The sequence below is a fragment of the Suricata suricatta genome, chromosome 12 (assembly GCF_006229205.1).
Source record: "Suricata suricatta isolate VVHF042 chromosome 12, meerkat_22Aug2017_6uvM2_HiC, whole genome shotgun sequence".
In the NCBI taxonomy this organism is placed as follows: domain Eukaryota; kingdom Metazoa; phylum Chordata; class Mammalia; order Carnivora; family Herpestidae; genus Suricata; species Suricata suricatta.
The window spans coordinates 3,908,442-3,933,035 of NC_043711.1; the positions used below are offsets into that span (position 1 = coordinate 3,908,442).

Genomic DNA, 24,594 nt, shown 5'->3' on the forward strand with positions numbered 1-24,594 from the left:
GGGGGGGGGGGGGGGGGGGGGGGGGGGGGGGGGGGGGGGGACTACGCCAGTCCTTCCCTGGGGGTCGAGGACCCATCTCTGCAAGGATACTGATGAGGGGAGCTGGCCCGCAGCACCATTTCTGTCCATGAAGGAGAGTGGGGGAGGCAGGCCTGGGGCAGCCTACAAGTCGGGGGGCATGGAGCCTACAGTGCCTCCGGCACCTCTGTTTGTTCTGCTCCCACTGAGATGAAGGACGCCTTCTCACCTCTGGGGGTGTGGATGTGGGGTGGCCACACGGAGAGCTCCCAGATGGCTGGGAGTTCAGCTGGAGGAGGGAGACCCTTGGCCTAGGGTTCGCCCACGTTCACCCCAAACACCTGGGCAAGGGTGTGCTTAGGAAACAGCCAGGGTGAGAGAAAGCTGGTTCTGGAAATTCTTGTCCTTGAAAGCACAACACCCCTGGACAACTTCAAGGTGGTTCCTGGGATTCTGGAGGGGCTCCTAGGGACCGGGAGCTCTGGGGCCACGACTCCTTTCTGGAGGAATGGGGTACAAAGCGGGTGTCCCGAACAGATGCGTTCTGGTCCTCAAATCTCCTGCTGGGCACGGTCCACAGCACGGAGCTGCTTCTCTCGCTCTGGGAACTAAGTGGCCACCTTGTCCTTCCACAGACCTGGCCACGCTTCGTCTGAGTGCGAAGTGACTAAAACCTCTTAAAACGTGAGTCTGTTGGATCAAAGGAACGCTAGAAAGAGGACTTAAGAGGACTTTTGAACACTGTGAGGAAGGCCAAAGTAACAGAACGGGAGCATCTACACATCTAACAAGTCAGCAAGCCGGCTCTTCCTACAAAGGGGGAGGGGGCACAGACACGAAGGGTCCTCCTCACGCTGTTCCTCAAACCCACTGAGGACACAGAAGTCAGGCCACGCGCCAGGTGGCTGCCGCTTTGCGGCTGGGGAGTAAACACCCGAGAAGAGAAAATTACGTCACGAGCTCTGTGGAAAATGGCCTATCCCTAATTGGAACCGCTTGGGAGTCTCTGGTTTAACCCCTGCTTCAAGAGCACAAATGTTCAATGCCCTTGTGGCACTGAACTTGAATGACACCTAAGCTGGAGGACCAAAAAGAAACACATACGCCGTTCCAGCGATTTCTACTTGGATCTGAGTGTTTTTTGCTGGACCGGAAAAGGGCGCTCCAGAGAACCAAGACAGGGCCGGTGGTGTTTCAACATATTTGTGGGAACCAGGCATCGAGATCTGGGGAGCCAGTGACACCATCCCGAAATGAACGTGGTTGACAAAACAAAACGCACGCACGCACGCACGCAGGACAGGCCTGTTAGGCCCGCACACGCTTTGGAACCGGGTGCAAACACGCTGCGGCGGCGTGCCGGTGAGCCCTTTCTTCCTGCCCGTCCGCATCGGCAACTGCTTGCGCCAAGCAGACACTACCCTCCCGTCAAGTGCAACCCCCGCAAAGCCTTCCCCGCGCAGAGTGACACACTCGGAGGACGAAGTGTCTGGAAGAAACATCAGTCGTCACAATCAATGAAACACACTCCTCCAAAAACCTCTTCACATCAAAAGGAAAATAAAAAACGGTCTCCATTCAAGGCAGTTAAGAAACAGAAATGCTGCTAAGAACAGAAACGCGTGGAGGCGAGCCGCTCTCGAGGGGCGCCCTCTAGAGGAAGCACGAGAGCACGACAGTGGACGGACGAGTCCAGGCTGTCGGCCGGGCTCTGGGTCCACCTGGATTTTAGGCGTTAGGACTGGGGTTCAAACGGTCAACCGCTTTCGCCAACACGGAACACCGGGGCGACCTGACCGCCTTGCCGCCACTGAGCGATGTCACTGGCAGGCCACCGCCACCAGCGGTGCTGTTAATGCCACCTGGACCGTGAGTAGGATGGACAGAAAATGCCACGCAGCTTTGCTACTGGACGAACCCCCAAAAAACCGCCAGGGGAAACAGCTTCATTTGTTCTCTTTCTGACTTGCAATCTTTTGCCTCAGCCACGATTCAGAGAGTAGTTGGGGCCGTGGAGTGCTCTCTGTGGCAGGGGGAGGGGACGCGAGTTCTCGGGAGGGCAGCCCTCTGGGTGGTTTAGAGACGGTTTACCGAAAGGGCAGTCAGTGGTCCTCACTTGACGGTGGGGCTTCTTGGTCTCTGTGGGTCAAAAAACGGCTCTAGAAACAGCTTCAAGGACATTTTGCTGACGATTAGGACAACATATATGTGGCCTACATGCTGAAGGGTTTTTCTGAAATACCCACCGTCTTCCCAGGAGTGACGGGCGCTGGGGCCGCGGCAAGGGCCGGCCCCGCCCCCAGGAGACGCCGGCAGGTTAGGGGAGCGCTTCCGGCACGTACGACAAAGAGACAAAGAGGTCGGTGTGCAGCCAGGTAGGATCCCCCCCCCCCCCCCCCCGGCGCCCGCAGCCCCAGTCTCCTGACTTTTCTGAGGACTCGAACATTTTTAAGATACAGAGGGGGACAGGAAAGGAGAAACCGAGACAAGAGCAGCCGTGCGGCCCGTTCCCAGCTCTGCTCCGGGCCGGGAGACAGGGCCTGAATGCGGCGCGCCCTCTCCAAAGTGCGAGGCTGCTCCCTGCAGCCCTGCCTCGCTTCCGAGCCCTCGTGGGCGGCAGAGAAAGGAGGGAGGACCCCGTCTCCGCCTGGCCATCACCCGCCAGCGCAGACAGCTGCCCCCTCGGACACCCACAGAAGCCCCTCGTTGTACACTCGCCGGGACTTCCCGCGTCCCGCAGGCCTGGCTGGAGTGGAGGGCTGAACCCCGAGGAGCCGGAGATCAGTTATTTTTAGAAGCCCATTTAGAGTTGGCTCGGAGTCCATGTTTTGATAAGAACTGTATTTGCACATTTCTAACATGACGATGAGCAGTTTCCTAGCTACTCTTCTGATTGGACCTCACCCCGGCCTTCTGGAGGTATCCGTGCAAGTCAGCCTCTGAATGACAAGGCGACAGGCAAGAAGCACTCTGACCATGAAAACAGCACTGAAATGGGAGTGAGCGATTTAAAAAATATTTTAAATTCAGCTGGACAAATACTACATTTTAATGTTTCTTCCTGTTGGTTGTCCAAGTCTTTAGGTTGAAAGTATTAATTCCTAATACTTGTTTTAAATCTGGGGTCAGCCAACTTTTTCTGTGAAGGGTCGGCTACTAAGTGATTTGGATTTTGTGGGCCATATGTCTCTGCCCAAATTACCTCACTCTGCCGTCACAGCTGGAAAGCAGCCTTGGCTACTGGTCACAGGGTGGGCATGGCTGTGTGCCAATAAAACTTTATTTATAACAACAGGCGGGAGCGGCAGGCCTTAGTTTGCTGACCCGTTTCAAAGTGGTTCAAATGATCACAGGAACATTCGAAATTCTAGGAGATCCTCATTTTACAGAAAGCCTGAGAGAAGCAACTTCCACATCAAATAGAAACTGAACACACACACTTCCAAAAGCTCGCAGAAGTGCATCAGCTCCTTCTCTGTGAGTGAACCCCCAGAAGACAAATAGTAGGAATACATGTAATTAAGCTACATGTTCTGGTCAAGGACCAGGGGAGAGGAGACCCCAGAGGTTGACGTGTCTTGAAAACAGCACCTGGGAAACTGTGACAAAACGGGAAGAATGTTTCCTTGTGTTGTGATTCTCTCCTTAGCAAAAGAATGAATGAGAACATTTAATATGAGAGCAAGCCTAGCACATGAACCCCGGCTTGCAAGGAGGTACCCTGCAAGGGGGCGTGGGGGAGCTGGGGCGGCCACTTCTCCCTCCTGCCCCCTGCGCACACACACCTTCTCTTCCTGGCAGAGTGCTTGAACAAGGCCCAGGAAAACCTGGGCCACACGGAAGTCTGGCCTCTGTTCTCAGATAGGAGCAGCAGCCCGGCCACAGAGCCCCAAACCACCAGACCAGCGGTCCGGACTTCAGGGTGGGCCACGCTGCTGGGGACCAGGCATCCGGCAGACCACCTGGCCTGCGGGTCACAAGTCTCCAGAAGGAGAGATCCTCTCGAATGCTGTTCTTATCAACAAGATGTAAATGGATTCGGGGCGCCTGGGTGGCTCAGTCAGTAGGGCGCCCAACTCTTGGTTTCGGCTCAGGTCATGATCTCACAGTCGTGAAATCGAGCCCCGTGTCGTGAAACCCCCAGCTAGGGATTCTTTCTCTCCCTCTGCCCCTCCCTCCTGCACGTTTTTGCACTCTTAAAAAAATAAGGAGAAAAAGAAAAAAAGAAAGATGCAAGCAGATTTCAAACCACACCAAATCCAGCGCTTGGTCGCTCTGAAACCTCGTGAAGGGTATTAAATCCCACCTGCTGTCCGGGGGTAGGGAGGGTGGAAGGGACCAACCATTTTTTTGGCCAAGCAGAGTCCTCACCTAAGCTTAGGAAGCATCACCACAGAACGTCAACCGACTTTGGACACAACCACAACCTTCCACGCTGACTTCCAGGTAAACAGCAGCATGCGACCGGGGACGGCCACGGCCCACGGCAATCAGGCCTTTAACGAGCCGCTCGCTCAGTGCTCTGAGTTGGGGAAGGTCTTTCTAACATCGGTGCCACCAGAACACTTGAAATCCAAGCACAGGAAGCAACAAGTGACAAAGACGGAGGTAAACACATAACGCAAGCCAAGTCACAGCTAACTATTCCAAATGCATTTCTGCCACGTTGGTCGGGGGCCAAAACATCTCCCTAAAATCTTTCAAGGTCCCGTTTGCCCCTTTAACCACCATTACTCCCTCTCTTTCCTTCCTCCTTCCCTCTCCCCTCCCCCTTCCTTCCCCTTCTCTCTCCCACTCCTCCTAACGTACCGAAGCACCTCTAAAATGAACCGTTAGAACGAGAAAGCAGCTCCCACCACTGCTTACAGCAAGGTTGCCGAGCCCTTTCCACACACGCCCGTCTTAACCTCTCACCGGGCTACTTAAAGCCACGGGACCTTTTCCCTTCAAGCTCAATGTGAAGGCTTAAAAGAAAGAAGCACCCTTGGCCGTGTGACCCGGGAGAGACCTCTGGGAGAAAACAAATCAGAGCAATCACGGGAAGAGAGAACGTACCGGCCCCTTACCTTTTGTCCTTTCTCCTTCTGAAACACAAAGACTGGCGGAGCAATGGCAGGTTTTTCTGCAAAAAGAAAAATTGGTTTTTTTCCCCCCAACACTACATTCATACAGTAAACAAAGCTATATTTGTTTGTAATAAGTTAAAAGCGAAAAGCAAACCCGATATAAAACTAGTAACTCCACAGAATGCCGTCGTCACTTAGAAAACGGTTTCCTGAGTGGCTGTGTGGGCGTGCCGTTTGTGAGCGCCCAGCACTTGACGTCAGGCGGTGCACTTTTCTGGGCGCATGATAAACCCCAAGAAACAGGTTTCAAGGCTCCCTGAGCGCAGCCCGTCAGCGCCGGAGCGCGCGGCGGGCCGCACGGCAGGGCATCCAGGGCGCCCTTGCAGGAACGGGGCGCAGAGAGGCCCCATCGTTACGTGGCGTCTCCTGCATTTCAAACGCTGAAGACTAGTTTAGTGTTGTTGTTGTTGTTGTTGTTAAGTTTATAGGTCAGCAGGGGCCGGGGGATAAGCAGACTGCGACCTCTGTCCACACAGCTCTCTGTGCTCTCTGGAGAGCTTACCCTGGCTGGGTCACCCGACGCTCCACTGGATCTCTCAGTGACCGCACCCATTAGAATAAAGAGAGAATTTAAGGAGCTGCGTTAGTCCCGAGAGCCCCTCCCACACGGCCTCGTGGAAGGACGACACCCCCTGAGGTGTTCACACCGATGACCCCGGTGACCCCTGCTGGTCCCCGGCAGGGCCGGCTCTCTTTATCCAGGGGCAGCTGAGTCTACAGCGTTTGTCACTTGTGCCTGCGTGGACGGCAGCTCAGCAAGCCCCTGCCGCCTGCCGGGGACTGCGGGGACTGCCTTCACCCTCCTCCCCCCCTGGGGGGAGGCCCGGATGCCGCCCGCCTCATTGCCTGGGGGTCGGGCATGGCGGCTCCGGGTGTGCCCAGGGCCCCCTTTAGCGTTCAAAGCCCCGAGAGCAGACAGTGGATGGGAAGCGAGGAGGCTCACGAATACGGGGAGCAGGGCACAGCCCCGCTGTCGTGGGCCCTCGGTCCTGGGAAGCCACGATCAGCAGGAATCTACACTTACACCAGCTTTACGCAGCAGGACAGCTACGTGGGAGGGGACCCGATCTCTGGCTGGGAGCGCACTCGTGTGGGGAGCTGGTCAGAGCGGCTGGTTTAGAGTCGGGAACTTCCCCGAGGAGAGGTCAGAGGGACAGGTGTGAAAATACAGCTTGTAATGTGACAGGGAGCCCCAGGGGCAGATGATCTCCCCACTAAGGATTCCGGAAAGTGCTGTAAAACGAGTTGGGTTCAGGTTCAAAGAACACTGTGGGAAGGAGGTTATATGGAGACACTAGTTAGGAGGGAAAGGCCATCACCCACACTAAGATGGGGAGCGGAGGAGGAAAAGGGACAAGACTGAGACCATCAAAAGGACACTGTCCCACGCCCATTGCGCCAAATTTCCACTTGGGGGCAGCAGCCCTCCACCGGGCTCCATGCAGCACCCGAGTCCCCGAGTGGGACCCACCATGACGTCCTCACCACCACAACCCACGGCAAACACTGGGGTGGATGACACGGATGAGACCCCAGTACTACAAGGGAGAAGGCTGGGGGTGGAAGGGTCGCCTACGAAGCCCCCATGATTCCCGAAGCGGCCACGTCCCCGGCACAGGGGTCGGTGCTGCCTGACAAACCCAGGTGAATGAGAGGTCGAAGGCGCCTATGCCAGGCAACCAATGCCAGCAGAGGAGGGCTGCAGGGGCCCTGGGATGGCAGCAACTTACCCTCACTACTCCCACTACGGGGGAGCCCCAGAGACCTTCGGGCCCTGCAAGCCCAGCATCCAGGGCCAGACAGCCAGGCCTGGGCCTCACTTCTGCGTTCGACTCCCAGCCGCTGCAAGGAGTTGAGGCCCACGGGAGGGAGCTGGGAGTGCGGGCTGGCCCAGCATCCCCCCCCCCCCCCCCCCCCCCCCCCCCCCCGGCCCCATTTCTTGAGGGAGCCACCCCTCCCTCAGCCCTGGGCTCTAGGTCTGAGGACGAGGAAGTTCCCTCACGGACACCGCGGCAAGTGAATGGGGCCAGGCCACTGACAGTAGAATGAGACACGGGTCTGGGACTTCTGCTGGAGCGACTGGGGAAGCGGGTGCTCTGTCTCTGCTGGGGCCGCAGAGCTGGTGGGAGGGGACCCTGGGGTTGTGAGCAATGTCACGTCACCAAAAGGGACCTTGGAGGCGTCAATCCAGTGGGAAGCAGAGCTGGAGATGGAGGAGGAAACTGAACCCTGGAGAAACTGCCGGAAGCTGTGCGTCCAGCTCAGCCCAGAGCTAACCTCACTCCCACTGGACTTGTCAGGTAAGGCAAGAAATGCTGATCTCTGCTTAAGCCAGTCCGAGCTCGGTCTCTGTCCCTCTCTCTAACGGCCTGCAGCCTGGGAGGCGAGGCCGAGCCGCCGCAGACTTTACACACGCACTCCTCGGCGCCACCAACCCTGCAGGCCTCTCAGTGGGGCAGACTCTCTCTCACAGGAGGTATGACCACCAGACACACTAAGCATCTGTGGGTTTACGTTCTGTCTCCCCTACGAGGACATCAACTCCATGAGATCAGAGACCGCCTCGTTCCCCTCGCTGCCCACTGTGGTCAGAGATCAATACTTGGCATCAACGAACACTGGACAGAGAAGGTGGTAAGGGGAAGGGGGTGCTGGAGAAAACAGATGGAGGCCAGAGGAAGGACTAGAACAGAGAACCCTCTGGGTGGCAGACGAAGAGCTTCCTGGGGTGCTCTGCAGGCACCCAGCGGGGCTGCAGTGATTTGGGCAAATGCGGGAGAGCTGGGCCGCCTCTGGGTCCTTGGGACAGGACCGAGTCACAGGACAGGGACAAGACACGAGCATGTGACAGAAGACCAAGTCTGCACTGCAGCTGGCATCAGAGGGAGGCAACGGAGGGGCCGTGGGGGCCAAGCGGGGAAGGCGGCTTCCGGAAGAACGGGAACCCTGGCAGACTCTCCCTCACCAGCGCCCGGCTCCGGGCCCTCCGTCCCCGCTGCAGGCCATCGCTGCGTAGCGAAGACCCTCGCTCCTTCCCCACTGCTGCTCTCACGCCCTGAGGCCCAGCGTCCGCCCAGCAGCCGGAAGCGCCGGGGTAACTGGCACACGTGAAGCAGCGCCGCCCTTCCAAAGAGGTAGAGCCCTTCACAGCCACCCGGCCGGACCACTACCCCGGCACCGACGGGCCCGTTGCCCCCCGCACGGCCTGTGCCCTGTCACACTCTGGACTTCTCGTCCTCCCTTCTGTGGCCTACACGTACTTGGGCCCAGGCACCGTATCCTTCTGGAAGCTCTATCTCCCACCCACTGTGCACCCGGGCGTGCTCTCGGCTTCCACCCAGCATGGGTCACACTGAGGCTACCTGTTGGGGAGGCTGAGAGACGACGGACACGGCGTCCCCAGCGCACCCGCCGATGTGCACCGCGAAGGTGCAGCAGGTAAGTGTTTGCACGAAATGCCCTCCACACCTCCTCACACACGCCACACTAGCTGCCGTGTGATCACGCCAGTGTTTACTGAGCCCTTCCGTTGTGCAAGGCTCCACAGGAACCCTGGGGAACAGGAAGCCAAGGGGAAGAAACCCTCAGGGTAAAACAGCGGATGAAAGGGATGGGGGTATACTTGGCCTGGAGCTTGGGGGGGTAATATGTCCCCCTGCCCCAGCATCCGCACCCGGACGGGCAGCTCTAGAGCGGGGCCTCTGCTGCGCTCACCGCTGTGCCTCCAGAGCCGCACGCGAAGTTCAAGGGAACGAAACGTCACTAGGATGGTGTCTGGAAGGTCAAGGCCTTCCAGGAGCCCCCGATGGATGGTCTGGCGGTCGTGACCAACCACACTAACCAAAGCGCCAGAGTCGCAGACTTAGTTTCCGCTTGGCTCCAGGAGGGCTGATATCCGTTAAGTTTGCACATAAGTACTTACGTCACAGGACAACTAGGAGGCACCCCGTTCCAGGAGGAGCGCCCCGCACTCTCCGCGGCAGCCACGGACTGTTTTCTGAACCGGCTCCCATCGAGCTGCGCCTGGTTGTGTCACCAGACCAGCAGCCTTCAGCAGCCAAGACCCACGCTCGGGGGAACGAACAGGGGACAGAGCAACGAGGCTTCTGTGACTTGAACCCCAGCTTGCGTGTCACAAGTGCAGGGAAAACGACCACCAGAGACCTCTAGACACACCCTGGCCACCATGAGGACCTAAAATAGGAAAACGTTAATGAAATGCCTACTATTTGATCCAGATTCTGTCAACCAGGTTGTCTGGCCCCTGTGAAATGCTCTCTGATCGAAGGAGTCTGGAAGAAAGCCGCTCTCCTGGGGCACTGGCTCGCCACACTGGCACAGCACAGCGAGGGTTAAGAAAACCAACAGTGAAGAAACACGTCTAGCCAAGCGTTCCCCGAAGCTGGATGCCTGGGGAACCCCTTTCCTCAGCCCCTCCCGGTGTGAGGCATGAGAACTGTACTCTGTGGCTGACTGTCGCCAGCCCTGCTGCGTGAAGTGGGGCGCGACGTGGAGTGGGATCCACCGGCTGGGGACGTGGGAGGCGCCCAGGCCTCCGTGGAGCTCTCGGTGGCGCTGCGTGCCAAGTCCAAGGTGGCTGCTGCCACATCCAAACCCGCACTCGGCCCTCCTCCACACGCCCCTGCTCAGCTCCCGCAGTCCAGGCAGCACTGAGCCTGAGCCCAACTGTGATCCCAGATGCGATCAGGCCCTGGGGCAGGTCCCCCAACCTCCCACCCCCGCAGGCAAACAGCAGGGGCAGGGACGCGGGCCAGAAGCAGAAAGGAGTGAATCCCTATGACATTGGGCCCACAGGGCCTGCTTTCCCTCTGGTCCTGTGTCCTGTGGCACCCTCCACCCAACTGTGAGGCACAGATGCAAAATGGGCCCGCCCAGCTGCAACCCCTCCGGGTGGGGACCGTCCTGGGGGTAACGCGGACAGGCAGGCCACACCTGGACCGGCTGCAGATTTCTGTTCTCACCTCAAGCCTCCGCCAGATGTCTGGGACTTCTTCACACCCGCCCGCTAAACCGTCCTCTGCTCCGGAAGCGGTGTGAACCCAGCCCCGACTGACACACACTCTACCCCACCCAGCAGAGCCTGGAGCCGCTCCCGCGCTGCGCATCTCGCTGCATTCATAGCTTCAGTCGAATATTCATTCGGCAACTCCACACACCCCAGCACCCACGGTGCACCAGGCCTCATGCTGGCCTCCAGGGTGCGGAGGTGACAAGGAGACGTGTCCCCTACCTGCCAAGAACTGACATTAGACTTCAGGTGAATGCTGCAACACAGGTGAAGCACAAAGGGACTCAAGAGTGTGGAGCAGGGGGAGCCAACCTGGTGAGGCTGTGGAAAACGAGTGGGTCCGGGAAGGCTTCTAGGGGGAGGTGCCATCGAAGCAGAAGGACAGCAGCATGAAGCCAGGTGACCAGGAACGGGGATGAACAGGGCAGCAGAAAGCGAGGAGCACTGGAAAACCTCCAGGAAGGTCAAGGTGGCGCTGCTCTGTGCCTGCTACTTTACTAGTGCTTGGAACCGCTGACTCCCGACCCTAAGGACAGACAGAAAACAGACCCCCCCAGCCCAGGGCCACAGGAGCAGAGCGCGCTCCCCGCCTGCACCGGATCCCAGGTTTGCACATTTACATCTGCGAGGTCTAGTGCAGAAGCTCCTGGAAGGTAAGCACCAATTATGCAGGCAGTTCCTTTCTTGAGGCCAGGAGTTAGAGATGGCTGCAAAGAAGGCAGGACTCCCTGATGTGCAGGCTCCCTCCTGACCCAAGGGGCCACAGACCGTGCTCCCTATAGGGAGCATGACTCTCTGGGTAAAAGTGTGGGGGTGGGCGGAGGGGGTCCAAGAAGGCAGCCCTTCTCCTACAGCAGAACTGAGCCGGGGCCCCGGCGCACAGAAAAGTCCTCAGATGCCCTGGGAGCAGGTGTGGGAAGTCCTAAAAGCCTTACCCGAAAGCCATGTCCATAACCTGGTGTATGATGTCTGTGTCAGGGAAAGGGCCCACAGAATTCCTCCTCAAACAGTGGTAAAGAGGCTCAAAATGAGAGCGTTTTAAACCAGTCCCATACGTGAGAGAATTAAAACTCTGGGTTCCTGGTACCACCCCTGTAAGTAGGCCAGGGACCAGGACTCGGGGTTTTACTCTGTCTTTTCTGTCCAGAAACTGGCTGGTGGCAAAACCCTAAAAAGAAAACCCCTATGTCAGAGGCAGCAAGAATGGAGGAGGGAAGGGGTGCAGCAAGAATGTTCTGCATGGAAGCCAGCGTAAGAAGGAAGAAGAACCCCTTAGGGGCAGGGTGGGTGATGGCAACGTCCAGACGTGAGGAAGGGAAGCAACGCAGCACAGGGAGGAGAGTGCGGAGCAGGCCTGGACCCCAGAGGCGGCCCCAGGATAGAAGGGAGTGCGTCTCAGCCTCTGGGATGACAGAGGTCCTGGGACCGGGACCCTGTCTTTAGACGTCTCCCACCTGGTGTCGTGTGATTCACAGCAAGGACATTCCCAACTGGGGTTTCCCAAAACCTGGGATGGTTTCATGCGTCAGAATTGTGGGCGGGGCGGGCAGCTCACCTCCCTGAATCTTTGTCACCACTTCTGGGGGGAGGTCACACCAGGGTCTTTATTTTGCAGGAAAGGAAATGGAGGCTCAGAGGGTGAGTGGCTTGCCCAAGGTGCCGCCGGGGCTCCAGCTGCGTCTGAGCTGCCCTGCCGCCCGTGTGCGAGGGCCAAAGGGGGAGTTACAACTTCAGTCTGTGTCCTTCCACATTTTCTGCTCGGCTGGGCCTTAGGGCTAAGGTACAGACACTCTATTCTTCGGAGAAATAAGATCAGGAAGAAAGCAGCGGTCACTTAACATTCCAGAAAAGCACAAAGGAAGACTACTGGGTGAATGAGGAGTTCTGGGGTGACCGTCTGCCTCAGCCGAGGGTGCGGTCAGGCCAACGGCAGACCCTTAGGATGGCCGGGGACAGACTGAAGACCCGTGCCAAGGCGTGGACGCTCTGCAGGGAAACACGATGTACTGCCTCCATCTTTCCAATGTTCGGCCACACAATCCTTGCAGAACATATTCAGAATCTAAGCTGACACCCGCTCCCTCCACGCTGCGGACAGAGGACAGCACACAGGCACGATGAGCAGGCCCGCCCGCCCAGCAAGCTTGACACCCCAGCGCTGCCTCCAACCTCGGTCTCTCAGGACTGTCTGTTACACTAAACGGAAGAAAATATGCGGGCCCCGGAGAACACAGAGCCGGGGACCCGGAATGTCTCTGCCTGCTCTGTTTATCCCCCTCCTAAACGATGACTCGAGCACCTGCCAGGAAGCGGCCCCATCTGGAAAGCCACTTGGAATTCCTGACCAAAACGTCAGCAAGGTACTTGTGGAAAATGAGCTCTAATCCTGGGCTGATGTGTCTTAATCTTCTTATCTGTGCAAAAAACATGGGAAGCATCTTGGCAACGCAAACAACAGTCTGTTCCGACGTGACAACGGCTTTCATCCTGCAACTCTCTATCTCAACCCTTCAAGTCATTTCTCTTCTCAGGAATTATTATAAACAGTTCTGCGCAGCGGCATAAAGGTGAATTTGTCACTGATGTGTCAACTCTCCTCGCAAACTAATTCTCTGGTGAAGAACAGATGATCTCAAACATGCTGTTGCTAGGTGACGCCTCCCTTGATCTTGGTGTCCCGAATGCTCAGTGGCCACCCAGCCCACCCAGGAGAGGGTGGGGGTCCCCTTACTTCCTTTTTTGCTACTACAGTATGTTTCCCCCAAGCAACTCTCAACTGGCCTCAGGGAGATTACAGAGGGCACAGTCTTGGAGATGATGCTATCTTTTACGTTACGCACTTCTTTCTGGAATGCTCTTCATCCTGCCTTTACCTTTCCGTACTGAAATCCAAGCCACTTTTCAATGCTCTCGTCTAACTGCTATGCCCCCATACTTCAAACAGCAGGGTGAGCACCACGCAGCTCACGTCTGCGGAGGGGTCTTCACCAGACCCCGCGGCAGGTGCCTCAGACACCCAGTCTCGGTTAACACCGTCCCATCCCGGTGACGCACCGCTGTTTATCGCCTCTGATCTGCAAGTCGTGAGATGAGACTCAGAGGCCTCAGACAGACAGCGCTTCGCTCCGAGTCACAAAGCTGGCAAGCAGCAGAGCTGGGACCAGAACCCTAAGTGTGACTTCCAAGCTGGCTGCCTCAGGTCCTCTGAGATCCCACTGGGGCCAAGCCTTGCTCTGCCTCCTTTCCTTCTACACAACAGCAACGGGCCCTGCAGTCAAGCCCTCCTGTCCCTCCCTCTCCGCCCCGCGTGGCAAGACTATGAGTGGCTGTGACAGAACCCGGGCTCTGGGCACCTCTGCGCGTCAAATCCAAGAAAAACCCCGCACACTTACACAAAGTCAGCAACTTCTCCAAAAGAAATTCAGGGAGCCAGTTTCGCCACACGTTTCTATTCTGCCACGAGGTGGCGCGACACAGGCACAGCTGAGGTGAACTAGAAGTGGCCAGAGGCTGGGAGGGAGTCCAGGAGAGACCTCGGATATCACCCCCCACCCCCCCGAAGGAAATCTAAGGACTACAGGACTTCCGTCGAGGCAGCAGACCAAAGCTGATGAAATGCGGGCTCTGATTTTTGTGTGCAAATTGGCCTCGACCACCTGTGGCTGGGGTCCTGGGCAACTCAACTCACCTTCCCTGTTCCCTGGCCGTCCAACAGGGATGGTGCTGTACCCCAGGCAGTTCCAGGGAGGGTTATGTAAAACCAAGCACACAAAGTGCTTCAGGAGTGGTTGGCACATGGCAGGAACTCCACCTTGGCATTACTACATGCAGAAGGGGGCAAGAACATTGATGCCACCTCAAAGCACGGGTTTTGGATTCAAGGACTGTCTCCAACCTCCAGGTCCCCAACAATGGCAAATGCTTCAAAATGTGGCCCCCTCTGAAGCTGCTCAGATCCCAGGACAGCGCCAACACTCAGTGGCTCAGAGTCCCTCAGGCCCTGATCTGAAGGCAGGCTCACCAGCTAAGCCCTACTTGCGGCCACACAATTGGCTGGGCCTCTACCACGGGCCAGACATCACGTCTGGCACTGGAGAAAGGGTAGGCAGATGGTAGACAAGAGGTGCTACAGGGTGGTGGGAAAGGGAGAAGGGTACGGGAGGGGGAGTGGATGGGTATGGCCACACTCAGGTGTCATTTGAACCTCAGACATTAAAGGAGAAAGGCAGGGGAGGGCAGAGTGTACTGTGCAGAGGGCATCCCGAGTAGCAGAGTCCGAAAGAAAGAGGCTGCCGGGGCTCCGTTAGGAAATGCAGGAGGTGGAGCTGGGGATGGCGCCACGGTGAGGAGTCTGGATTTATCCAGTCTAAAGGGAGGCCAGAGGAGCCCAAGCAGGGGAGTTTGATCTGGTTTATATTTGTATTTTTTTTTTTAAGTTCATTTATTTATTCTGAGACAGAGGGAGGAGCAGAGAGAGGGAGAGAGAGAGCCCCAAGCAGGCTCCGTGCTGTCAGCGCAGAGCCCGACACAGGGCTCCATCTCATGAATCATGACATCATGACCTGGGCCCAAATCCAGAGTTGGATGCTTAACTGACTGGACCACCCAGGTACCCCGACCTGGTTTATATCTTTAAAGAATCTCACTGTGTCCTCACACAATTCTTCCCGTTTTTGTGTGTGAGGAAAGCTTGGTAATAAAGCGCTAGGGAAGCTCTCCCCAGGGGGGGTAAGGACAGGTCTCACGGAGGCAGCACACGAGAGGGGGCCAGTGAGGCGCCTTCGGGAACCATCCAGGTGACAAGTGGTGGTGCAGACAGAAACCCGGGCTAGTCCCGTGGCCCTGGGGCCAGGGCAGAGTGGGTGTTTGGGCAGGTTCTGGAGACTGAGCCGGCCGGCGCGGCGGCTGTGGACAGAGGGTGGTAACGGGCCGTGAAAGCGCCTCCTGCTCACTCAGCGGCAGACGCCGTCAGCGGAAACAAGCCGCAAGCAGAGGGGCCTCCAACGTGCTGATCATGACGGATCCAGGCCCTGGACTCCGAGATGGGGCTACCACCACCACTGCTACCAGACCTCCTTTCTCTGAGTAAAGGGCATCCCGTGTCCCCACTCACGACCTGAGAAAGCCAAATCCGCAAAAACCATGTGCCCCGTTCCCACTCTGCTATTACAAATGTGACTAGGGCATTCTCTGGGTCAGCACATTCCCGAAACTCTGTGCGGCAAACCTGGGGGAGTTCAACTAAAGCAAAGGCATTTTAACTACTGCACAGAGCAAGGCCTGCCTTGGAAGCACGTGCACGGAATACCCACTCCTGTCTCTGCACATGCCGAGTTCTCTGGGAGAGGAACAGCCAAGCACAGTGCCCCACGCGGCCAGTTTTCCGGAGGAGAACACATGCCCATGAAGTCTATGCTACGGACCCACCAGAAGGGACTGACCATGGGCTCCCAGGCCCTATGGCTAGCGGGAGGCACACTGTCCCAGTTGACTCTCCCTGCTTACGTGGCCTTTGGCTCCAGACCCTGTGAAATGGAATGGCCTGAACCGAGAACGTCTCTGAAGGTCCTTACGTTGAACTTGAGACAGTGCCAAAGGTGAAGGTTCCTCCTTAACAGGGATATGAAGAACATGATCCCACTTAGGTTCCAAAAGGCCACAATGGAAAAAGGAGACTGGGAGAATGAGCCCTAAATTCGAGTTGGCAAACAATCTATTTCTGGATAATTTTATTTCATTTCCTAACCCAGTGCTTCTCACCGAGGGGTGACGTGCCCCTTGGGGACGGTAGGCGATGGCTGGAGACATTTCTGGTTATCACAATGTGGGGAGGTGCTAATGACACCTAGTGGATGGAGACCAGGGACGCTGATTAGTATCCTACAGTCCACAGGGAGGGTCCCCAAACCATAAAGAATAATCCAACCCCATGCTAACTGGGTTGAAGTTAGAAACTTTGCATTAATTATTTCGAAAACACTGAGCTAGATCCTAACTCACGTTATACATCAAAATAAGTTCCCAGCGGGTCAGACCGGACAGATTGGGGCAGCTCTGAGCTTTCGTGAGGCACCTCTCCTCTCGCAGCCCACGCTCTGTATTTAAATGTGTGCAGCATCCTAGGATCTCAGTAGGTCAGATAATTGGGGAATGTAGTTTCTTGGGACTCAATGGACTCCCCTAACCCAGCGGTTCTTAAAATCAGGCGATTCTGCCCCCGAGGGGACATCTGTCAATGTATGGAGACGCTTTTCCTTGTCGTGACTGGAGGCAGGTGGTGCCACTGGCATCATACAAGGCTAGGGATACTGCTAAGCCTCCTGCAGTCCACAGGACAGTCCCCACCAGCCCCAAAGTCAATTATGCTGAGGTGCACAAACAAGGCTGCAGTCCAAAGGCGGCTCTGTCTCTACCCGGACATCCAACCAGAAGAATCACATCCGGTGGTAACCGACAGTGTACCCCCACATGCCAGTGGGTCAGTCACCCGACACGCGTTCTCCCCCAGCAACGACCCTCAGGCTTGATCAGCGCCGTCCCCATGCTGCAGTGCAGGGACACAGGTCAAATATGCTGCCCGAGATCCTGGGCAAGTGAGTGGCGGGGGTGAGACACACACCAAGGACAGCGAACACAGGCATTTCCAGCAGTGCACGAGCAGTCAACCAGAGCCCGCCCGGCAGCCGGGGTTCAAGCTGCCCCAGGCTGGACGGACGGGGAAAGACCCACGCCGACCTCTCCGCAGGCCCCCCGATCACATGCCAGCAGCGCTCAGATTTCTTGGCCTCGAGACCGCTTTCCACGCTTGTAAACTATTGAGACTCTTCAAGAGCTTTTGTCAACGTTGGCTATAGCTAGGGATACTTACCGGGTTAGAAATTAAAACCAAGAAAGTACAAAACGCTAACTTATTTAAGGTGATAACTCGGTGAAGCTTTAGCTAAATGACATTTTTATGAAAGTAAGTTTTTAAAATAAAAGAAAATTAATGAGAAAAGTGGCATTATTTTCCATTGTGACAAATCTCTTTAACGTCTGCCTTAAGAGAAGACAGCCAGTCCCCCACCTGCTTCTGCAGGCCATCTGCCGCTGGACGCCACTCCTGTCACCTCTGGAGACACCGCCACCGTCGGTTCACAAGAGAATGGGGTGGAAAGGGCAAACAGTGTGTTTGTATTGTGATGAAAAACATTTTGAACTTGCACTCCCCTTTACAAGGTCTCGGACTGCAAGAGGCCTCTGGGCCATCTTGAGAATCGCTGCCACAAGCTGCGCTGGGTCCTAGCGTTCCGAGGACAGGGACTCCTGAATTCATTCATTCCAGGCCCGTCAAAAGCTTCACACGGAGGTCCCACACTAACGTGCAGAGACAGCACATCTGAGAGGTGGTACAACGAGGGGCTGAAACTCAAATGCCAACCAAGGTCAGGCAGGCACCGGAAAAGGAGGAGGTGGGCCAGGTCCTGGACTACTCGGTGGGGAATGTGGGGTCCCCAAGGGCACACGATCTACTTTAAGGGCGGCAGCTGCTGCCCAGCCCTGGCCACTCGGTACTGTGCGGGACCAGTGGAAGGGACTGGCTCCCACTTGTCAAGAGAAATCAGAAACCTGCATTATTTCCCCCCCTGAAATCTCAGAATCCTGAAGCATTGGCCCCTAATTAAAAACAAACAGAAAACTTTAAATGGGCCAAATGATACATGTCTGCTTGCCTCCGAAGCAAGTTTGCAACTTCTGCCTGTGGTTTTTGACTCTGGCGTCGTGTCATAAAACATCTGTGGAGCTTTTTAAAACTGCAGGCCCCCAGGACCTCCAGCAACCATTGCTGATGGGGCGGCCCAGGCCTTAGTTTCTATTTTCCTTAAGAGGCTCCTTACACAAGTGTGAAGTGCACTCAGGGTTAAGACCCAGGGCAAGCACTAGGCAGCAGCACCCTGAATGCCAAGACTGCTGAAGACGAAGCAAAAAGACGTGCGGGGGGCTTTTCTGAGGCCTTAGGCTATCCGCTGTTCTACCAAGTAGCCCACGTCATACGGAACAGGGATCCATGGGACCCTGGAAGGGTGAGGTGCACAGGTGGCAAAGACAAATCCCCTCTGCACAAAACAAAGAGCTCCAGCACCGCGAGATCCTGAATAGTTAATGACGCAAACCCACCTACCTCGGCCTGCTTCCAAGTACCATGGAGAGCTACCGAGGCCGGGCCACCTCTGCTGCGTGCCTTCGCAGGCTTCTCCTGACAGGGGAAAGGCCCTTCTCAGACCCCCCAAATGCTTCCCATTGCTCCCCAAATGGTTCTCATCTCCCACTCCGCCCTGGCCTGTGCCCTGGGCGCGAACTCACTAACCAGGCTGAATTCACCCGGTACCCAAAAGGTCCCCTTTGCCACTGCCATACCGGCACTCTTCCAAATGCCATTCTGAGCCCGCCTGCTCTGGCCTCACCTCAGTCCTGTCGCCTCCACTCGCCTCTCCACAGTGTAAACACACGGCAGGCCCGGACTAGCCCTAAGGCCCAACGGCCGGTGAGGGCGACAGCACTGCAGCCCCCTTCTCAGCTAACGGAGAGGCAGGCTGAAGACGCGGTTCCAAAAGCTTTGCAGAACTACGACCTTTTCCGTCTACATAATGGGACGAAAACTTAAATTTTCTTCAGTCTATGAAGACTCCGCAGCCTCCGAGGCGGCCTACCACTCCACCATGAGGCCCATCTGCTACAGGCAGCAGAGGCAGCCCCGAGCCGCACGTACACGTTCTGATCTCAGGACAGATCCCAGAGTCCATGTTTATCATAGTTTCAAACTTTCAAAACAGCTGACTCTCACTTATCCTAAAAATTAAGTTTAGGGCAGGGGGAGGGGATGGTGAGAAATTAGTGAACTGAGGACTCTAACTGTTTAGAGTTCTGGACCCACCATAAAAATTCACTGGCATCTCATTCTCTCAAGGGTTAGGTTAGGCTTTCTGTCAGCAAGTAAGGTGAAAACCGAGAAAAGCCAAACCAGCCCTGCAAACCTCCAGGGCGGCATCTGGCCAGGCAGATCGGAGCTCCCCACCGGAGGGCAACGCTGCCCCTCCAGGGGGTGCTGGGCAAGTCTGTGGACAATCTTGGGTGTCATGTCTGGGGGAGGGGGAGGGGGAGCGAAGAGAAGAGATCAGAGCAGCTGATCGACAGCCTACAGGGCACAGGGCAGCGCCACGACAAAGCATCACCTGGTCACAAGCGTCTACTGGGGCTGAGAAACGGGCCACGCGATCGGATGGAAGGCAAGGCTGACCGCAGGAGGACCGCCCGCCCGCCTCCAGCTGGCCTCCCCGCCTGCTCACCGCGGGGCCGGCCCATTCGGCGGGCTGGGTTCCCTCGCAGTACCCACACTCATTTCTTGTTCTTGCTGCTGAGAACCTAAGCCAAACGCGTCTACAATAGGAGGCCACTGTAGTCAAAAACAGCTGCCATTCACTGACTGTTTATCACTGGGTGAGGAGATAGGTATTAAATAGTTTATATGCATTAATTCATCCAATGCTCACAGCAACCACGAAAATAGACATGATTATCACGATTCTCATTTTACTGGTGAGAAAACTGAGGCTCAAAGGGGTCAAGATACTTGCTCAACGTCACCCAGAGAGCACCCGGTGGGGTCAAAGCAGAAACCCAGGTCTGGCAAAGCCCAGGCCCCGGCATTACCTTACACCAGTGGGTTTCAGCTGAGGGTGACTCTCCTCGCTCCCTGCCCCGGGACATTCTGCAATGTCGGAGGACAGTCTTGGTCGTCATGACCCGTGGGCAGGCGTGCAGGGGAGGCTGTGTGCCGCCGGCATGCGACGGGCAGAGTCAAGGACAGGCCTCTGCTGCCCGTCCTACAGCGCGCAGGACAGCCCTCACATCAGACTCACTGGGCTCAAAACGACCACAGGGCCAAAGTCAGGAACACTGCTTTATACCACCTCCAGGTCTCCACCACCCTTGTCCACAGGCCGGCAGGGACTCGTATGTGTATGGGATCGTTTAACACTGGGATGTGGGACGCAAGATCTCCTACAGCTCAGACACACCTTAGTCACCGCCTGCCCATTCTCTACCTTCACCAGAGACAGAATTCTGCCTTCAAATCCTGACATCCGTCTACGATGCAGAATAACTCCAGGGGCAGTTAATGAGCTCAGGATATATCAATAGCAAAATGCCAAGGAGAACAGATATCCCTGGATACAAGGGTAAAACACAAACACACACTCTCTCTCTCCCCCTAGAAAAGCATTCCAACTGGACTTTAAGAGTCACAGACTACTGGAGGACTAAGAAAGGGCTGTGGGAGTTGCTGTCACCATCCCTGAAGAGATCACCATGGCAACGAAGGCCAACAAGATGCTGTATTAGACACACAATTGGAAATGTTTCTTTGTGCACCAGCACAGCACACCTAACCTGTCCTACTTGAGCCAATGGCTCTCAGCCCTGGCTGCCTGTCTGAATCACCCATGCTGCTCTCTCACCGCACAAAAGCTCAGGGCCCACCCAACATCTCACGGAATCGGAACGGGTGGGGCGTGGGGACTGAGCCTCTGTTGTTTTAGGAAAGCTCCCCCAGTGACTCTGTGGCCCAGCTCAGGTGCAGAATCATGGCCTCAGACTCAAGAGGTGGCAACGGCCCAGGGAAGAGAGACAGAAGGGTATGAAGATGGACCGACTTGGAACACCAAGTCTGAAAAGACAGAAGCTTAGCGGGCATCTGACTGGAGACTAAACAGCAGAGGGGAAGCACCCATCATTTAGGTGGTCCCTGAAGCTTCCAAACGCACAGGCAAGAAATCCCTGGGGTACAGAGCAGATCATAAGTGCAACCTTCCAGCAGGCTGTTCAAGCCAAAAAGCCACTACGATCTGATGTCCTGAGGACAACTGTGCCAGAACTCGTGTCACAAGCAAAGTACCAAGTGAGTGTGGCATTTATTGGACAAAAACTTTAGGTACAGAACATTCCAATCCTCTATCTTATACTTACTGTTCAATTATGCAATTGGTAGCCCATGGGTCAGCACACATGCCAGAAATGGTATCCCTGGAAAACGGGAATCCAGACCTTCCCCCTTTATGCTCAAAAGTATACCTCACCATCAGGGTCCTCACTGATGGATTCATTCATTCATTCCACAAACCTTTCTCGGACACTTCTGTTGTGCCAGGCCCTGTTCTAGATGCAGGGAACCCGTCACTGCTCATGACAGAAAGAAATCCTGGTCCTTATGGAGCTGATATTCTAGAAGGGGTGCGGTCAGACACAGAAGTAAACTTAGCATTTCAGAATGGTGAGTCTGTGGGGTAAAATAAAGCAGGATGAAGGGGATAGGGACCGTGGGTCCACTTTAAAAGAGGCAGGCAGAGAAGTGCCCTGTAATACAGGAACGTTTGAGTGGAAACACGAAGGAGGGGAGGAGTGAGCCGCAGGGATACCTGGGGGAGACTGTCCCAGCAGGTCCAAAGGCATAAAGGAGGGAGAGTACGATCCATTCAAGGGACACGAGGAGACCAGAGTGGGTCAAACAGAACAGTCAGGGGGGTGTGGGGGGACAGGAGGACAGGGAGGTGTCAGGGGGCCACTCCGGCCTCTGGGTAGAGTCGTTAGACGGGGAAGGCTGGAAGGGGGGCCCCAGTGGTGGAAACCAGCGTTGGTGGGGAGCAGTGGTCACCTCTGGAAACACATCAAGGTACAAGTGACAGGATCTGCCGTGGCATATGAGAGAGAGAGAGAGAGAGAGAGAGAGAGAGAGAGAGAGGGAGGGGGGGAGGGGGGGGGGGGGGGGGGGGGGGGGAGGAGAGAGACAGAGAGGAGTCAAAGGTGCTTCGAGGTTTCTGGCCTGAGCAATTCCAAAAACGGGCTTGCCACTTACTACACACGGGAGGAAGACTGTGGGATGGGCAGGTGTCGGGGGGAAGATGGAGATTTTGTTCGATGCACCTGTTAGACATTTAAATGCAGATGTCGATTATGCTGTTGGATATGTGAGTCCTGAATTTGTGAAAATCAATAACAGGGAAAACCTCACTACAGTGGACTTGTGGGGGCTAGAAAAAGGAGGCCAAGAGGGGTAGCTTACCACTCAACAGAGGTTAAAGGGAGAACTGTCAACTACAGTCCCCAAGGGAAGCAACACCAACCAGAGAGAGTGGCCAATTGCACGCCTTGACGGAAGAGGTACACTGTATCTTCTAGAAGAACTCCACTACCCCTGCAACTTCGCCAGTGAGACACCATCATCATCCTGAACTCCTGCTTTTCCCCAGCAGACCTTCAATTCAAAAGGTCCTCTCCCAACTCTCCCCTACTTCCCAAAATAACGTTCCTCTCCTTTGTCCTGAGACTTGCCTATGGTTTTGCCATAGCTTGCTTCCTCTTAAAACTGCAATTCTCTGTTATTCCTGAAGAAGCCCATCTTGCTAGTTAAATAACTTAAAGGTATTATTTTTAAGATTAACAAGTGCATGAACGGGCCAAATATGCAAATACGTAAAGTATGTCCTGCGATTCCCCTTCATCCGCTCCCTCTTCTGCCTTTAACTAGAGCTCATAAACTGGCATGCCTTGACCCTCCATGGCTCCTCTGTCTCAAAAAAAGAGACAGAGCACAAAATGGCAGGGGATGCATGGGGGGGCATGGGCTCTGAAGCCAGACCGCCCGACTCCCACCTCCGCTCATTAGGAGCAGTGCGACCTGCCCTGGACAAGTAACTTAGCCACTCCGACTCCCTTTCCTCACCAAGAGAACAGGCTACCGGTATGTACTTTGTCGATCTTTTGCGAGGAGTATTACAACAGGATTCAAGACTGCACGGTACATTGTAACCACCTCCCAACGCTTGGCAAGGGTGGCAGTGAACCCTCAGGACACCCTCAGGGAGCAGGGGGGCACTGCATGGGGGAATCAGGATCGGGCAGGTGGATAGCTCGCCCGAACTATGGTTGTGCACCTAGATGAACCGAGGGAGCTAAAAATAGGCCTCGGAAGTCCCGAAGCCACCGCGATAGCAACGCCGCTATCGATTTAAGCCGACATCAGCTTATGCAGTGCCTTCTCATGGGGACTGGGAACGGGAACCCGGTCAAAACCGCTCGGGTGGGATGTCAGCGCTCCAGAGAGGAGGGAATCCACCCTGTCTCTGCCTCTCTCTCCGTCTCTCTGGCGGTGCAGCAGAAAAGGGCCAAAAAGCAGCCAGGGCTTTCAGCGGTCCATCTCCTGAGGCCAGGCCTACATGCAGGGAGACCAGGCGGGACTCTGAGGTCGCCACTTGGGAACTGGGGGAACTGGCGGGAATTGGGGGACCGAGTTCGGGGTTGGGGGTGGGGGAAAAGACCGGGTGTCCTCCATCCTCGGCGTGGGGCAGGCCCGCGTAGGACGAGAAGCCCACAGAATCCGGGGATGGGCCTGCTCGGCGCCAGGCCAGGGAAAGGGGCAAGCCCGGCCCCCGAGAACGAGGGGGTGCAGGAGGGAGCGTGGCGCGCTGGACGACGACCAGGCCCGGAGGTCTATTTACATTTGAGACTAAGGCGCTGTAGCCGCGCCTCCCGCCCCCTTCAGGCCTCGACCTGGCTCGGGAGACAGAAGGGCCTCAGGGCCGTGGACCCAGCGGCTTCCCAGGGCCTCTGCCCGGACGGTGGCAGGGCCGAGTCTGCCGGGAGTGATGGGCCGGGCCGGGGAGCCCAGCCTGAAGGGACGCAATGGGGGGCGGCTGTGAGGCCCGCTGGGCCGCTATCCCGGAGCACACAGGTCCCCCACACTCCGGGGCGCTCACCCTTCGGGCTTGTGGCCCCGGGGCCTCCCGCCGCCCGTGCCCTGGCCGCCAGCTGGCCCCCGACGGCGCCTCCCCTACCTTCGTTCGCCAGGTCCGCCATTTTACTTCCTTAAGCCCTCCCACAAGGCCCCGCGCCGGCCCGGGCTCGCCTGCTTTTTGCCAGAAACTCGCGCGCGTGCGCACTTCTCGAGCTGACGCTGAGCGAGGCCGGCAGCTCGCGCCTGCGCGCTGAGTCCGGCGCGGAGTCGTGCTCCGCCGGGCGGCCCGAGCCCCGCCAGGCTCCGAGCACGCGCCTGCGCACTAACTGCCCCCGCCTCCTTTTCCCGCCGACCAAGGGGGCGTGGGCAGGGCCGGGAGCGTGCGTCGCGAGCCTGGCGCGCGCCCCCAGCGACGCGGGAACCAGCGTTGTGTGAGGCGGGCGCGGAGGGCCCTGGGTTTCGACGCCCCGACTTTCTGCTGGTTTTCCGGAGGGGTTCCTCGCGGTGGGAGCGTGAGCCGCCGCGACCGAGGCCTCCCCAGAGGTGAATCTCTGGGTCTGTGTTCGGCAGGGCCGGGAGGTGGGGGGACTGCTGGGCGCCCCGTCCCCTGCTGCGTCAGTTTCCCCTTCGGAGCGCCCAGTACTTTGGAC

The 24,594-nt window shown here is 56.6% G+C and overlaps 1 protein-coding gene across 11 annotated transcripts in view; it reads right to left on the reverse strand.

Annotated features, from left to right (window-relative positions):
- Positions 1 to 24,144, reverse strand: part of RANBP3 (RAN binding protein 3) — a 52,454-nt gene extending 28,310 nt beyond the window's left edge. For 8 of the 11 annotated variants that reach the window (XM_029916989.1, XM_029916988.1, XM_029916986.1 and 5 more), the window contains exons 1-2: positions 22,067 to 22,160; positions 5,085 to 5,140 (exon numbers count right to left, since the gene is read on the reverse strand). In XM_029916989.1, coding sequence (XP_029772849.1) covers positions 5,085 to 5,140; positions 22,067 to 22,145 — 135 coding nt within the window. In that variant the 5' untranslated portion in view covers positions 22,146 to 22,160. Of the gene's footprint in view, positions 1 to 5,084; positions 5,141 to 22,066; positions 22,161 to 24,044 lie in introns of those variants that run through there. The other 3 variants (XM_029916983.1, XM_029916987.1, XM_029916991.1) reach the window with 3 other exon arrangements.
- Positions 24,145 to 24,594: the final 450 nt, after the last annotated feature.